The sequence below is a fragment of the Acomys russatus genome, chromosome 6, assembly GCF_903995435.1.
Source record: "Acomys russatus chromosome 6, mAcoRus1.1, whole genome shotgun sequence".
Lineage (NCBI taxonomy): Eukaryota > Metazoa > Chordata > Mammalia > Rodentia > Muridae > Acomys > Acomys russatus.
The window spans coordinates 53,281,254-53,297,671 of record NC_067142.1 but is presented as its reverse complement, the minus strand read 5'-3'; the positions used below and the strand labels follow the sequence as shown (position 1 = coordinate 53,297,671).

At 42.9% G+C, this 16,418-nt stretch overlaps 2 protein-coding genes across 5 annotated transcripts in view; one reads left to right on the top strand and one right to left on the bottom strand.

Annotated features, from left to right (window-relative positions):
• The window catches only part of Ralgps2 (Ral GEF with PH domain and SH3 binding motif 2), a 140,420-nt gene that overhangs the window by 78,551 nt on the left and 45,451 nt on the right, over positions 1 to 16,418 (top strand). The gene's annotated exons all lie outside the window — the stretch shown is intronic.
• Angptl1 (angiopoietin like 1) overlaps positions 1,195 to 16,418 on the bottom strand; it is a 30,517-nt gene continuing 15,293 nt past the window's right edge. The window contains exons 3-5 of the mRNA XM_051147641.1: positions 5,190 to 5,383; positions 3,322 to 3,592; positions 1,195 to 1,693 (exon numbers count right to left, since the gene is read on the bottom strand). Of these exons, the coding sequence (XP_051003598.1) occupies positions 1,506 to 1,693; positions 3,322 to 3,592; positions 5,190 to 5,383 (653 nt within the window). The 3' untranslated portion in view covers positions 1,195 to 1,505. The remainder of the gene's footprint in view (positions 1,694 to 3,321; positions 3,593 to 5,189; positions 5,384 to 16,418) is intronic.

The following is a 16,418-nucleotide window of genomic DNA, read 5'->3' as shown; positions in this document are numbered from 1 at the left end:
TAAGCTTTAAAAAATAGAAAAGCAGATATTCAAAAGTCAGTGCTAGCCACAAGCAAAATTTCCACTGTTGACACTCTTTTATTTGTTTTAGCCTTTTTGCACATTAACAGAAATTAGCAATTAACATTTAACCGTATGTACTTGATGCAATGTATGTCAACTCTTGTGTTTGTTTTTGGTTGTTTCGAGACAGGGTTTCTGTGTGTTAGCCTTGGCTGTTCTGGAACTGGCTCTGTAGACCAGCCTGGCCTTGAGCTCAGAGATCCGCCTGCCCCTGCCTCCCCAGTGCTGGGATTAAAAGTGTGTACCTCCACCAACTGGGTAAGTTAATTCTTTAATACAGAACAGTATGGAGATTTGTATGTGACGGATAAAGAAGCCAGCCAACACAAGGAAGGGCATGTTGCCTGGCTAGAGAGAACTGCACTATAACTATATTGGTATCATGTGTTACAGCAATAGTTTTGGAACCTGAGGTCAGGTGATTACTTCATCTTTCCTGCCACTTTCTGTGGGAGCACAGCTAGTGCTAACAGTTAACCTCACTGATAACCTTGAAAGGAAGCTCATTTTTAGCTGGCCTTTTGGTTTTCTCGTGGGCAGTCATAGCTTTGTAAAAGGAATCACTCTTTTCTCACTTATGACTCAGATTTCGGTGAACATGAGTGAAAATTCATCTCAAGCTATATTAGGGTGCAGCTTTTCCTTTAGTTTACTTTTTATTATAAAACTTTTATAATAGTTTATAAAATAGTTTATAAAAGTTTTTGTCTAATTTTAGAGTTACTTAAAGTCTCAATTCTGTTTTGTGATACCAGTATCCTACTGCTTTTGTCATTATATAAATGTGTACCAGGAGATGTTTCATATTAGCATATCATGAATGTCAAGAAATAAATTGTTTTTATGCATCTCCCATTTAAGTAATGAGGGTGTTACTTATACATTTTTAAAGTGATACATTTTGTGCTTTGTGTCCTAAATTATTGGAGGAAAATCATTGCAAGTGAAAAGCATAGATTCAATTTAAAATTTTATTTTGAAGTGTTGTTCAATGGACAAACGTATTTTCTAGTGGCAAAACTAGAGATTTTTCTCTAATTTCCTGTCTGTATTTTCATAAATAAAACAAACTATTTGACTAAAATCTTAAAATTATTTTTTCATTGGAAGTTAGAGCAATCTTATATTAAGTATCTTGAACATGTATTTGGATTTAATTCAAAATAAAGCTAGGATTTGTTTTACATCATGCTAGATATTTACATTTACCTGTATTCAGTCAATATAACTTTAAAAATAACAAGAATTTGCATACAGATAATTTTCTGTAGCATATTGAAGGAAAATGGAATTGAATTCACAGATACATTCTTACAGTTACAGTACAATTTATTTTACAAACTGTACTTTTATAACTAAATTGTGCAAAGTAACATATAATGTTTACATTTGGGGAACTGAAAAGTGAAGTTCTGTGACCTTTGGTTGGAGACTGTATGTCTTCAGTCAATAGGCTTGATCATCATCTGTACGGCCCTCAAGGAGTATGACCCACCTCGGTACTCAGCCCAGAAAATTCCATCTTGGTGCTTGCTTCTGTAATGACCGCCTCTGTACCATACTCCATTGAGGTTAGAGTGTGCACAGGCATTGTACCACCAACCTCCTTTATGAAAGTGGGCGCAGTTTCCTGCAGGAGAAATACAGACACTGACATAAAAGTCCTTCCGTATATAACACAGTGCACACTGTCAGAGCGTGTGCTTTCTTTGGAGCAGTTTGAGTGACTGGCTCCAATAGTGTTTATCTTGGTTTTCTTTTCTCTAGTTACACCACTCTAATTACCTTATTCATTTTAACCACCCCCCCCCCCACTTAACATTTAAATAATTTCATTTTCTGCAGACTAAAGTAAATAAATGCAGATTTGTGATTAAAAAAATAGAGAGAGAGAGAAAGAGAAAAGAGAGCTAGACAGGATTGACTAAGGAAGATGGCAGAGCTTGAAAGAAAATTGAAGTCTAGCAATAGCCCAACTTGTAATTAAACTTGTTTGTAAACAGAAAGGTATGCTTTCCAGTCCTGTCTCTCTTTTCTTCCTTTTCTGCCAGCAGGAAATAAGTTAAGACAGTGACCAGTGTGCTACTTGGTAAGGCACTAGCTAAATACAAAAATAACTACATTTCCATGGTGAGTATCTCTTTTATCAGTACAGAGACCTGTTTTTAAAAACATAAGAGATTAAATTTAAAAGTATATGCATGGTCTAATTCCGTTTTGAAACTATTTCTTTCTCCTCCTACTCAAGGGATTTTTCTACCATTGTGCTGCATTTGACAGTCTCTCTGCCACTCTCACCCAAGACATGCTGTTACGCCACACATCACATGGTTTGCCTCTTTCAGTCCTCATAGCTTTTACTCAGAAGATCCATCCCATAAGAACCTTTTCAGGACAATTCACCCAGGGCCTGGTGACTACCATATTCTGTTGCCTAATATGGTGGTTAGTGTTATCAACAACTTGACATAAACTACAATGACCTGGCAAGGGAGTCTCTTTGGGGTTGTGTAGGTTAGGTTGGCTCATGGGCATATTCTCGGAGATTGTCTTGGTTACATTAATTGAGGTAGGCAGATCTGACTGCTGTGGGTAGTATCCTTCCCTAGGCAGCGGTTTCTCCACTGCGTAAGAATACAGAAAGCATGATGAACACCACCATTTATACTCTTATTGCTCTGTGTTGCTGATTGTGGCTGTAATGCCACCAACTCCCTGGAGCTGTTGCTGCCGTGACTTCCTTGCTATGAGGAACTGGGGCCGTGAGCTGACGTGAACCCCTTCAGCCTCTCCCTACCCCTGAAGTTGCTTATTACAGCAACAGAAAAAGAAACTAAGAACATTATTTGGTTTCATTTTCCTCGGAACATTTATCACCACTTATTTAGTAAAATATTTTGTCTCCTCTGGAGGGAGGGAACCTCCAAAGGGCAGTCATTCAGTTTCCCACTGAACCTCCTGCATCTACAGGTTCTGACGTGGTCCGAGTCCGGCTAGTGTATGAGTGTTAGGGAGAGTTCCATTTCCAAGTGGATGTAGCTTGGGGTTTATGTTTTTTACTTTCCCAAGAACTTATTTCTTCCCAAAGAATATTGGGGTTGCCTTAAAAGTCCCCCAAACCACGTTATATTATATTCCCTTTGACTGTGTCCAGAATTACCTTTCTGAGATTTGAGAAACGTGTAGTATACTTTAGTAATTTGGTTGTGTTTGATGCATAGGACATGGTGATTGTACAGCCGTGTGTGTGTGTTTTACCTGTGTACATGTCTTTATCTCTGTCCAGTGTGGTGAATTGTCTACCATTGTGCCACGTCATAGAATCCCCTGCATTTCCCTGGTACGTTCCCAGGCGCAGTCTGTAATAGTCACTTTCAGGTTCCAGACGAAAGCTACTGTATTCCGCATACACCTTCTTATCGCTCCAGTCTTCTAGTTCAATCAGCAGCTTGTAATTGTCTTGGTTACTAAGCTTATAGATATTGTCCAGTCCAAGCCAGTACTCTCCATCAATATTTCCAAACCCTTTCTGTTAATAAACACAGAAGCATGAACACGTAGTTAAGTGTATAGAGGGTAAGTGTTGCCACAGCTACACACTAAGTTTATAAACACTGAGTAGAATGAGAACATTGTCCATTTTAGGGTAATGTGACTCTTCCATGGTAGACCGCCTTATTTCTGTAAGTCCATTTCAATTCTGAGTTGTCAGTTTCTTTTGTTTTATCTTAATGTCAGTATTAATTTATGTAGCTTCAGATGCTACAAAGAAGAGTAGAGGTAAAAGATAACATTTATTCATAGCTACTAAAAACGTTGACTTAACTAATAACTCAATCCTTCAGAAGGGTTCCTGATCACACCCTCAGCTAAAGATGTGTGTTTTGAAAGCATCTGTATATTGCATAAATGTTAGTGTACCTAACATCATGACCATTGTTCAATCAAAATGATAGTATGTTACGGAACCAATAATGTTTCATTTTATGATAAGTAAAATAAGAAATATTATAGTAATTTTTACAGTTCACCCTGTGAAAATTGTAAATTATTGTCTGAAAGAAAAGGACTACCATATTTCAATAAGCATTTGACATTGGAGGCTTGGAGCAAAATACATTTAGTAAACTTCACTGTAACACTGAAAGTTTGTCTTCAGAAAGACTGCAAGGAGGTCACACCCCAACCCCATTTGTAGCAATTATTTGCTGAGAATTTTCCAGCCTTTCTGATCTGGATATATTAATGTTTCACTCTTAACTGCCAGTAAAATTCCACCTAAGAATGAGTAAGCACATGATTTCTTCACAGTTTTGAACAAGGAGTCAGCCCTCTAGAAGATCTGCTTTTCCCTGTCTCCTGTCCTTAACTGATGATATATACAGATATATGTCACTCACAGATTACCATTATGAACATCAGAATTGCCAGCAGACTAGTTGTTACTTCCTCAAATTGATGTCACGTGATCTGGTTCTATCTGGAAATCTGGTTGTGTTCATGCCCTGAAGTACATGTCATGATACAAACTTAAAGCATGGTTATTAAAAATAATTAGTTCACGAGAAAGGATCGTTTTTTAAAGTTGTATACTTTGTTATTCCTTAAATGCTATACAGCTCATAAACAAAAAAGCAGTTGCATTAGAAAGTGTTGTTGGAAGGCTGGAGAGATGGCTTAGTAGCTAAGAGCACTTGCTGGTTTTGATTTGCATCACCCACATGGCAGCTCACGCCACCAGTAATTCTAGTTCTGAGGCATCTAACATCCTCTTCTGACCTCCATGGGCACTGCATGTACATGGTGTAAATACATAATGCAGGCAACAGACACACACAAATAAATAAATAGATTTTTTAATTGAAAATAGAATTAAGTTATCTTTGTAAAATGCATGAAAGTATAAATTATCCAGGCTCAAAAGAGAATTTTAAAGAATGTCTTTAGTTTTCTTTTCACATTTTAGCTTTGGCTGTGTAGCTAGAGATGAGAAAAACCCTTTTGCTAGATAATGAAACTCCTAAGGATAGTTAGTTTTAACTGCGTGTCTCGTTTACTGCCTAGTGTGGTCACTATTGCAAGACCTGCTTGGGTCTACCTACCTAGGTCTGAACTCACTCATTTACCTTATAATTTTCCCAGTTCCTGAAGAAGTTGACAGAGCCATCTGTTCTTTTCTGAATAACAGTCCAGCCCCCAGGATCCAGACTGTTCTCACACCATAGCTGCATCAGTCCGTTGCTGTTCTCAGGTTTGATCATGTAAATTCCGCTGGCTGAGTGCCCAGCTTCTTTTGCTTGCTGACAGTCTTTGAATGGTCCTGTAATTTAAATACTGATTATTGAGAAATGTAAAAGATAGGTAACAAAATAGTTCTTAAACCAAGACTCTTAACTTCACGTCTTTCATTACGGATAACCACATTTTATCTGCTATGTGCATAATGCTCTATAAAAATTAAACTAAAATTAAAATATAAAAACTAAATGAAAGGGGACATCAGTGCCACTCTTCAAAGCATTAATTTGTTTCATCTCCCTCTCTCTGCTTTGTATTTTATAAATTTGCCCTCCTAAAACAAAGAGTATTATATTGTCTTTTCTATTGGACGGATGTTTCCTGTGCTGAATGACTTTATTTGTACCAGCTTTGCCCTTTTTCATACTTATAAAATGCTGTGGGATTCATCTGTAGGTATTAACATAACGTATTTCCCTGGTGCCAGGTTTATAATGTCTGAACACAGAGTTTGTGTGTTTAGTGGAGGTGTGCAGTTCTGCAGTCTAGTAAGTTTTGGCAGTAGTAACTACTGTGTTTCCCTTTTGGAAACTCAGTCATTCTCAATCCACTCATTCATTACATGCTAAGAAGCCCTGAAATGAGGGAAATGGAGCCCCCTAACCTTCAGTTGTCTTTTTTTTTTTTTTGACATCAGACACATTTTATTATAATCTTAATACAGTCTACATAAATTTAAACTGGAATTTATTTGGGTTCAGTTATAACATAGCATCATTTAAAAAAGCCAAAGAACTAGTTGTCTGAAATAAAGCAAGCAATCAACATTCAATAAACATACTTGATTTATTTTGTATAAAAGGGTTAAGTTTACAACTAAACTTTTATAAAAAGTTTAGCATAAGTACGTCATTACATTTTTATGCGGAAATAGGTATTTCTTCCACTATACAAGAAAACTCTAATTAAAGTGTCCACAAGGTTTCACTATCCACACAGCATTCAGTAGGCACACATCACGATATACACACAGCATTCAGTAGGTGCACGGCACTATATACACACAGCATTCAGTAGGCGCACGGCACTATATACACACAGCATTCAGTAGGCTCACGTCACTATATACACACAGCATTCAGTAGGCTCACGTCACTATATACACACAGCATTCAGAAGGCGCACGGCACTATATACACACAGCATTCAGTAGGCGCACATCACTATATACACACAGCATTCAGTAGGCTCACGTCACTATATACACACAGCGTTCAGTAGGCTCACGTCACTATACACACAGCATTCAGAAGGCGCACGTCACTATATACACACAGCATTCAGTAGGCTCACGTCACTATATACACACAGCATTCAGTAGGTGCACGTCACTATATACACACAGCATTCAGTAGGCTCACGTCACTATATACACACAGCATTCAGTAGGCTCACGTCACTATATACACAGCATTCAGTAGGCTCACGTCACTATATACACACAGCATTCAGTAGGCTCACGTCACTATATACACAGCATTCAGTAGGCGCACATCACTATATACACACAGCATTCAGAAGGCGCACGTCACTATATACACACAGCATTCAGTAGGCTCACGTCACTATATACACACAGCATTCAGTAGGTGCACGTCACTATATACACACAGCATTCAGTAGGCTCACGTCACTATATACACAGCATTCAGTAGGCTCACATCACTATATACACACAGCATTCAGAAGGCGCACGTCACTATATACACACAGCATTCAGTAGGCTCACGTCACTATATACACACAGCATTCAGTAGGTGCACGTCACTATATACACACAGCATTCAGTAGGCTCACGTCACTATATACACAGCATTCAGTAGGCTCACATCACTATATACACACAGCATTCAGAAGGCGCACGTCACTATATACACACAGCATTCAGTAGGCTCACGTCACTATATACACACAGCATTCAGTAGGTGCACGTCACTATATACACACAGCATTCAGTAGGCTCACATCACTATATACACACAGCATTCAGAAGGCGCACGTCACTATATACACACAGCATTCAGTAGGCGCACGTCACTATATACACACAGCATTCAGTAGGCTCACGTCACTATATACACAGCATTCAGTAGGCTCACGTCACTATATACACACAGCATTCAGTAGGCTCACGTCACTATATACACACAGCATTCAGTAGGTGCACGTCACTATATACACACAGCATTCAGTAGGCTCACGTCACTATATACACACAGCATTCAGTAGGTGCACGTCACTATATACACACAGCATTCAGTAGGCTCACGTCACTATATACACACAGCATTCAGTAGGCTCACGTCACTATATACACACAGCGTTCAGTAGGTGCACGTCACTATATACACACAGCGTTCAGTAGGCTCACGTCACTATATACACACAGCATTCAGTAGGCTCACGTCACTATATACACAGCATTCAGTAGGCTCACGTCACTATATACACACAGCATTCAGTAGGCTCACGTCACTATATACACACAGCGTTCAGTAGGCGCACGTCACTATATACACAGCGTTCAGTAGGCTCACGTCACTATATACACAGCATTCAGTAGGCGCACGTCACTATATACACACAGCATTCAGTAGGCGCACGTCACTATATACACAGCGTTCAGTAGGCTCACGTCACTATATACACAGCATTCAGTAGGTGCACGTCACTATATACACAGCATTCAGTAGGTGCACGTCACTATATACACACAGCATTCAGTAGGTGCACGTCACTATATACACACAGCGTTCAGAAGGCTCACGTCACTATATACACAGCGTTCAGTAGGCGCACGTCACTATATACACAGCATTCAGTAGGCTCACGTCACTATATACACACAGCGTTCAGTAGGCGCACGTCACTATATACACACAGCATTCAGTAGGCTCACGTCACTATATACACACAGCATTCAGTAGGCTCACGTCACTATATACACACAGCATTCAGTAGGCTCACGTCACTATATACACACAGCATTCAGTAGGCACACATCACGATATACACACAGCATTCAGTAGGCGCACGTCACTATATACACACAGCATTCAGTAGGCGCACGGCACTATATACACACAGCGTTCAGAAGGCGCACGTCACTATATACACACAGCATTCAGTAGGCGCACGGCACTATATACACACAGCATTCAGTAGGCGCACGTCACTATATACACACAGCGTTCAGAAGGCGCACGGCACTATATACACACAGCATTCAGTAGGTGCACGTCACTATATACACACAGCATTCAGTAGGTGCACGTCACTATATACACACAGCGTTCAGTAGGCGCACGTCACTATATACACACAGCATTCAGTAGGCGCACGTCACTATATACACACAGCATTCAGTAGGTGCACGTCACTATATACACACAGCGTTCAGTAGGCGCACGTCACTATATACACACAGCATTCAGTAGGTGCACGTCACTATATACACACAGCGTTCAGTAGGCGCACGTCACTATATACACACAGCATTCAGTAGGTGCACGGCACTATATACACACAGCGTTCAGAAGGCGCACGGCACTATATACACACAGCATTCAGTAGGCGCACGTCACTATATACAACAGCATTCAGTAGGTGCACGTCACTATATACACACAGCGTTCAGTAGGCGCACGTCACTATATACACAGCATTCAGTAGGCGCACGTCACTATATACACACAGCATTCAGTAGGCGCACGTCACTATATACACACAGCATTCAGAAGGCGCACGTCACTATATACACAGCATTCAGTAGGCGCACGTCACTATATACACACAGCATTCAGTAGGCGCACGTCACTATATACACACAGCATTCAGAAGGCGCACGTCACTATATACACAGCGTTCAGTAGGCGCATGTCACTATATACACAGCATTCAGTAGGCGCACGTCACTATATACACACAGCGTTCAGTAGGCGCACATCACTATATACACACAGCGTTCAGTAGGCTCACGTCACTATATACACACAGCATTCAGTAGGCTCACGTCACTATATACACACAGCATTCAGTAGGCGCACGTCACTATATACACACAGCGTTCAGTAGGCTCACGTCACTATATACACACAGCATTCAGTAGGCTCAGGTCACTATATACACACAGCATTCAGTAGGCTCACGTCACTATATATACACAGCGTTCAGTAGGCGCACGTCACTATATACACACAGCGTTCAGTAGGCTCACGTCACTATATACACACAGCATTCAGTAGGCGCACGTCACTATATACACACAGCATTCAGTAGGCTCACGTCACTATATACACACAGCATTCAGTAGGTGCACGTCACTATATACACAGCATTCAGTAGGCGCACATCACTATATACACACAGCATTCAGTAGGCGCACGTCACTATATACACACAGCATTCAGTAGGCTCACGTCACTATATACACACAGCATTCAGTAGGCTCACGTCACTATATACACACAGCATTCAGTAGGCGCACGTCACTATATACACACAGCATTCAGTAGGCTCACGTCACTATATACACACAGCATTCAGTAGGTGCACGTCACTATATACACACAGCATTCAGTAGGCGCACGGCACTATATACACAGCGTTCAGTAGGCTCACGTCACTATATACACACAGCATTCAGTAGGCGCACGGCACTATATACACAGCGTTCAGTAGGCTCACGTCACTATATACACACAGCATTCAGTAGGCGCACGTCACTATATACACACAGCGTTCAGTAGGCTCACGTCACTATATACACACAGCGTTCAGTAGGCGCACGTCACTATATACACACAGCATTCAGAAGGCGCACGTCACTATATACACAGCATTCAGTAGGCGCACGTCACTATATACACACAGCATTCAGTAGGCGCACATCACTATATACACAGCATTCAGTAGGTGCACGTCACTATATACACACAGCATTCAGTAGGCGCACGTCACTATATACACACAGCATTCAGTAGGCGCACGTCACTATATACACAGCGTTCAGTAGGCGCACGTCACTATATACACAGCGTTCAGTAGGCGCACGTCACTATATACACACAGCATTCAGTAGGCGCACGTCACTATATACACAGCGTTCAGTAGGCGCACGTCACTATATACACACAGCATTCAGTAGGCGCACGTCACTATATACACACAGCATTCAGTAGGTGCACGTCACTATATACACAGCGTTCAGTAGGCGCACGTCACTATATACACACAGCATTCAGTAGGTGCACGTCACTATATACACAGCTTTCAGTAGGCGCACGTCACTATATACACAGCGTTCAGTAGGCGCACGTCACTATATACACACAGCATTCAGTAGGCGCACGTCACTATACACACAGCGTTCAGTAGGCTCACGTCACTATATACACACAGCATTCAGTAGGCGCACGTCACTATATACACAGCGTTCAGTAGGCGCACGTCACTATATACACAGCGTTCAGTAGGCGCACGTCACTATATACACAGCGTTCAGTAGGCGCACGTCACTATATACACAGCGTTCAGTAGGCGCACGTCACTATATACACAGCGTTCAGTAGGCGCACGTCACTATATACACAGCGTTCAGTAGGCGCACGTCACTATATACACAGCGTTCAGTAGGCGCACGTCACTATATACACAGCGTTCAGTAGGCGCACGTCACTATATACACAGCGTTCAGTAGGCGCACGTCACTATATACACACAGCATTCAGTAGGTGCACGTCACTATATACACAGCGTTCAGTAGGCGCACGTCACTATATACACAGCGTTCAGTAGGCGCACGTCACTATATACACAGCATTCAGTAGGTGCACGTCACTATATACACAGCGTTCAGTAGGCGCACGTCACTATATACACACAGCATTCAGTAGGTGCACGTCACTATATACACACAGCATTCAGTAGGTGCACGTCACTATATACACACAGCATTCAGTAGGCGCACGTCACTATATACACACAGCATTCAGTAGGCGCACGTCACTATATACACACAGCATTCAGTAGGCTCACATCACTATATACACAGCATTCAGTAGGCGCACGTCACTATATACACACAGCATTCAGTAGGCGCACGTCACTATATACACACAGCATTCAGTAGGCGTACGCCACTATATACACACAGCATTCAGTAGGCGCACGTCACTATATACACACAGCATTCAGTAGGCGCACGTCACTATATACACACAGCATTCAGTAGGCGCACGTCACTATATACACAGCGTTCAGTAGGCGCACGTCACTATATACACACAGCATTCAGTAGGCGCACGTCACTATATACACACAGCATTCAGTAGGCGCACGTCACTATATACACACACAGCATTCAGTAGGCGCACGGCACTATATACACACAGCATTCAGTAGGCTCACGTCACTATATACACACAGCATTCAGTAGGTGCACGTCACTATATACACACAGCATTCAGTAGGCTCACGTCACTATATACACAGCATTCAGAAGGCTCACGTCACTATATACACAAAGCGTTCAGTAGGCGCACGTCACTATATACACACAGCATTCAGTAGGCGCACGTCACTATATACACAGCATTCAGAAGGCTCACGTCACTATATACACACAGCATTCAGTAGGCGCACGTCACTATATACACACAGCATTCAGTAGGCGCACGTCACTATATACACACAGCATTCAGTAGGCTCACGTCACTATATACACACAGCATTCAGTAGGCGCACGTCACTATATACACACAGCATTCAGTAGGCGCACGTCACTATATACACACAAGCGTTCAGTAGGCGCACGTCACTATATACACCCAGCATTCAGTAGGCGCACGGCACTATATACACACAAGCATTCAGTAGGCGCACGTCACTATATACACACAGCGTTCAGTAGGCACACGTCACTATATACACACAGCATTCAGTAGGCGCACGTCACTATATACACACAGCATTCAGTAGGCGCACGTCACTATATACACACAGCGTTCAGTAGGCGCACGTCACTATATACACACAGCATTCAGTAGGCGCACGGCACTATATACACACAGCATTCAGTAGGCGCACGTCACTATATACACACAGCGTTCAGTAGGCACACGTCACTATATACACACAGCATTCAGTAGGCGCACGTCACTATATACACACAGCATTCAGTAGGCGCACGTCACTATTACACACAGCATTCAGTAGGTGCACGTCACTATATACACACAGCATTCAGTAGGCGCACGTCACTATATACACACAGCATTCAGTAGGGCGCACGTCACTATATACACACAGCATTCAGTAGGCTCACGTCACTATATACACACAGCATTCAGTAGGCGCACGTCACTATATACACACAGCATTCAGTAGGCGCACGTCACTATATACACACAGCGTTCAGTAGGCGCACGTCACTATATACACACAGCATTCAGTAGGCGCACGGCACTATATACACACAGCATTCAGTAGGTGCACGTCACTATATACACACAGCATTCAGTAGGCGCACGTCACTATATACACACAGCATTCAGTAGGCGCACGTCACTATATACACACAGCATTCAGTAGGCGCACGTCACTATATACACACAGCATTCAGTAGGCGCACGTCACTATATACACACAGCATTCAGTAGGTGCACGTCACTATATACACACAGCATTCAGTAGGTGCACGTCACTATATACACACAGCATTCAGTAGGCGCACGTCACTATATACACACAGCATTCAGTAGGCGCACGTCACTATATACACACAGCATTCAGTAGGCGCACGTCACTATATACACACAGCATTCAGTAGGCTCACGCCACTATATACACAGCATTCAGTAGGCGCACGTCACTATATACACACAGCATTCAGTAGGCTCACGGCACTATATACACACAGCATTCAGAAGGTGCACGTCACTATATACACACAGCATTCAGTAGGCGCACGTCACTATATACACAGCGTTCAGTAGGCGCACGTCACTATATACACACAGCATTCAGTAGGTGCACGTCACTATATACACACAGCATTCAGTAGGTGCACGTCACTATATACACACAGCATTCAGTAGGCGCACGTCACTATATACACACAGCATTCAGTAGGCGCACGTCACTATATACACACAGCATTCAGTAGGTGCACGTCACTATATACACACAGCGTTCAGTAGGCGCACGTCACTATATACACACAGCGTTCAGTAGGCGCACGTCACTATATACACAGCGTTCAGTAGGTGCACGTCACTATACACACAGCATTCAGTAGGCGCACATCACTATATACACAGCATTCAGTAGGCGCACGTCACTATATACACACAGCGTTCAGTAGGCGCACGTCACTATATACACACAGCATTCAGTAGGCTCACGGCACTATATACACACAGCATTCAGTAGGCTCACGCCACTATATACACAGCATTCAGTAGGCGCACGTCACTATATACACAGCGTTCAGTAGGCGCACATCACTATATACACACAGCATTCAGTAGGCGCACGTCACTATATACACACAGCATTCAGTAGGCTCACGCCACTATATACACAGCATTCAGTAGGCGCACGTCACTATATACACACAGCATTCAGTAGGCTCACGGCACTATATACACACAGCATTCAGAAGGTGCACGTCACTATATACACACAGCATTCAGTAGGCGCACGTCACTATATACACAGCGTTCAGTAGGCGCACGTCACTATATACACACAGCATTCAGTAGGCTCACGTCACTATATACACAGCGTTCAGTAGGCGCACGTCACTATATACACACAGCATTCAGTAGGTGCACGTCACTATATACACACAGCATTCAGTAGGTGCACGTCACTATATACACACAGCATTCAGTAGGCGCACGTCACTATATACACACAGCATTCAGTAGGCGCACGTCACTATATACACACAGCATTCAGTAGGTGCACGTCACTATATACACACAGCGTTCAGTAGGCGCACGTCACTATATACACACAGCGTTCAGTAGGCGCACGTCACTATATACACAGCGTTCAGTAGGTGCACGTCACTATATACACACAGCATTCAGTAGGCGCACATCACTATATACACAGCATTCAGTAGGCGCACGTCACTATATACACACAGCGTTCAGTAGGTGCACGGCACTATATACACACAGCATTCAGTAGGTGCACGTCACTATATACACACAGCATTCAGTAGGCTCACGTCACTATATACACACAGCATTCAGTAGGCTCACGGCACTATATACACACAGCGTTCAGTAGGTGCACGTCACTATATACACACAGCATTCAGTAGGTGCACGTCACTATATACACACAGCATTCAGTAGGCTCACGGCACTATATACACACAGCATTCAGTAGGTGCACGGCACTATATACACACAGCGTTCAGTAGGCGCACGTCACTATATACACACAGCGTTCAGTAGGCTCACGGCACTATATACACACAGCGTTCAGTAGGCTCACGTCACTATATACACACAGCATTCAGTAGGCGCACGTCACTATATACACACAGCGTTCAGTAGGCGCATGTCACTCACTATACACACAGCATTCAGTAGGCGCATGTCACTATATACACAGCATTCAGTAGGTGCACGTCACTATATACACACAGCGTTCAGTAGGCGCACGTCACTATATACACAGCATTCAGAAGGCTCACATCACTATATACACACAGCATTCAGTAGGCGCACGTCACTATATACACACAGCATTCAGTAGGCGCACGTCACTATATACACACAGCGTTCAGTAGGCGCACGTCACTATATACACACAGCGTTCAGTAGGCGCATGTCACTCACTATATACACAGCATTCAGTAGGCGCATGTCACTATATACACAGCATTCAGTAGGCACACCTCACTATATACACACAGCATTCAGTAGGCTCACGTCAAAAAGGCCATTTTTGACCAAAGACTTCATTTAAGTAACTGAATACTGGGTCCTTCTGGTATTCACGATCCACCTTTGAAAAAAGGCAAAGTCTACTTAGATTGGGCAATTCCTTGTGATTTTTAACGTTTTTCGCCCCCCATGGTGGGAATAGTATATAAAGAAAGCCTTCCGACTGTAGAAAGGTCTTCTTTGAAAGTCTCTCATAAATAACGGTGTCATAGGCCAGGTTGGAGAACACTTGGGAAAGATGAGCATTCTTAGTTTTCCTTCCGTTTCTCTTTTTTAAAGGTCCATTCAACTCGTTTTGCATTTATTCAGCCACAGAGTACTTTGCTATCATTCGACATAAGCTCAGAAGGGAATTCAGATGCCTGCAAGGACAGGATGCTAATGTCCATGTTCAGGGTGGTCAGCGACGTCCTGGACGCCTGGTTCTGCCCAGGTCTCTGGTGGTGCAGGCTGGCACTGGTGAGGTGCGAGTCCAGGGTGATCTGCAGGTCCAAGATGTAGTCGATGACGTGCTGCAGGATTTCCATCTTGGTCACCTTCTTGTTTTGCGGGATGCTGGGCGCCAGTTCCTTGAGCTTGGAGTAGCAGTTGTTCATGTGTACAGCTGGCTCATCGGGTCGTCCTGCTCCCAGAGATGCCCACGCTGTGGTCCAACGGACTGTTTTTCCTCACCTTAAGTAATCTTAACTCTCTCATATCTATAAAGAATACCGGTCAAGCCAGGTGTTAATGCTACATACACACTTTGAATCCCCCAGTACTCAGGAGGCTAAGGCCAGATGATTGCAACATGTGCAAGGTCAGCTGTGGAAACATAGTAAGTTCCAGACCAGCCTGGCTTCAGTGGAGACCCTGTCTTAAAACTAGGGGGAAAAGAAAGTCAGAATGTTGGTCTAAATATCTTGCCAAGATAATGAGTTGTGGCTAAAGCTGCCAGTAGCCCATGACAGGTTTTGATGTCCACAGGTACAGTTAGTTAAGGTCACATGATCTGGTAAGCCCTCACTCAGGCTCCTCCTGCTCCCAGGTAAATGGTCTGAGCTGCTGTGCACTGTTTGCCCTTTTATCTCCTAGTGCCCCCTAGGCCACGTG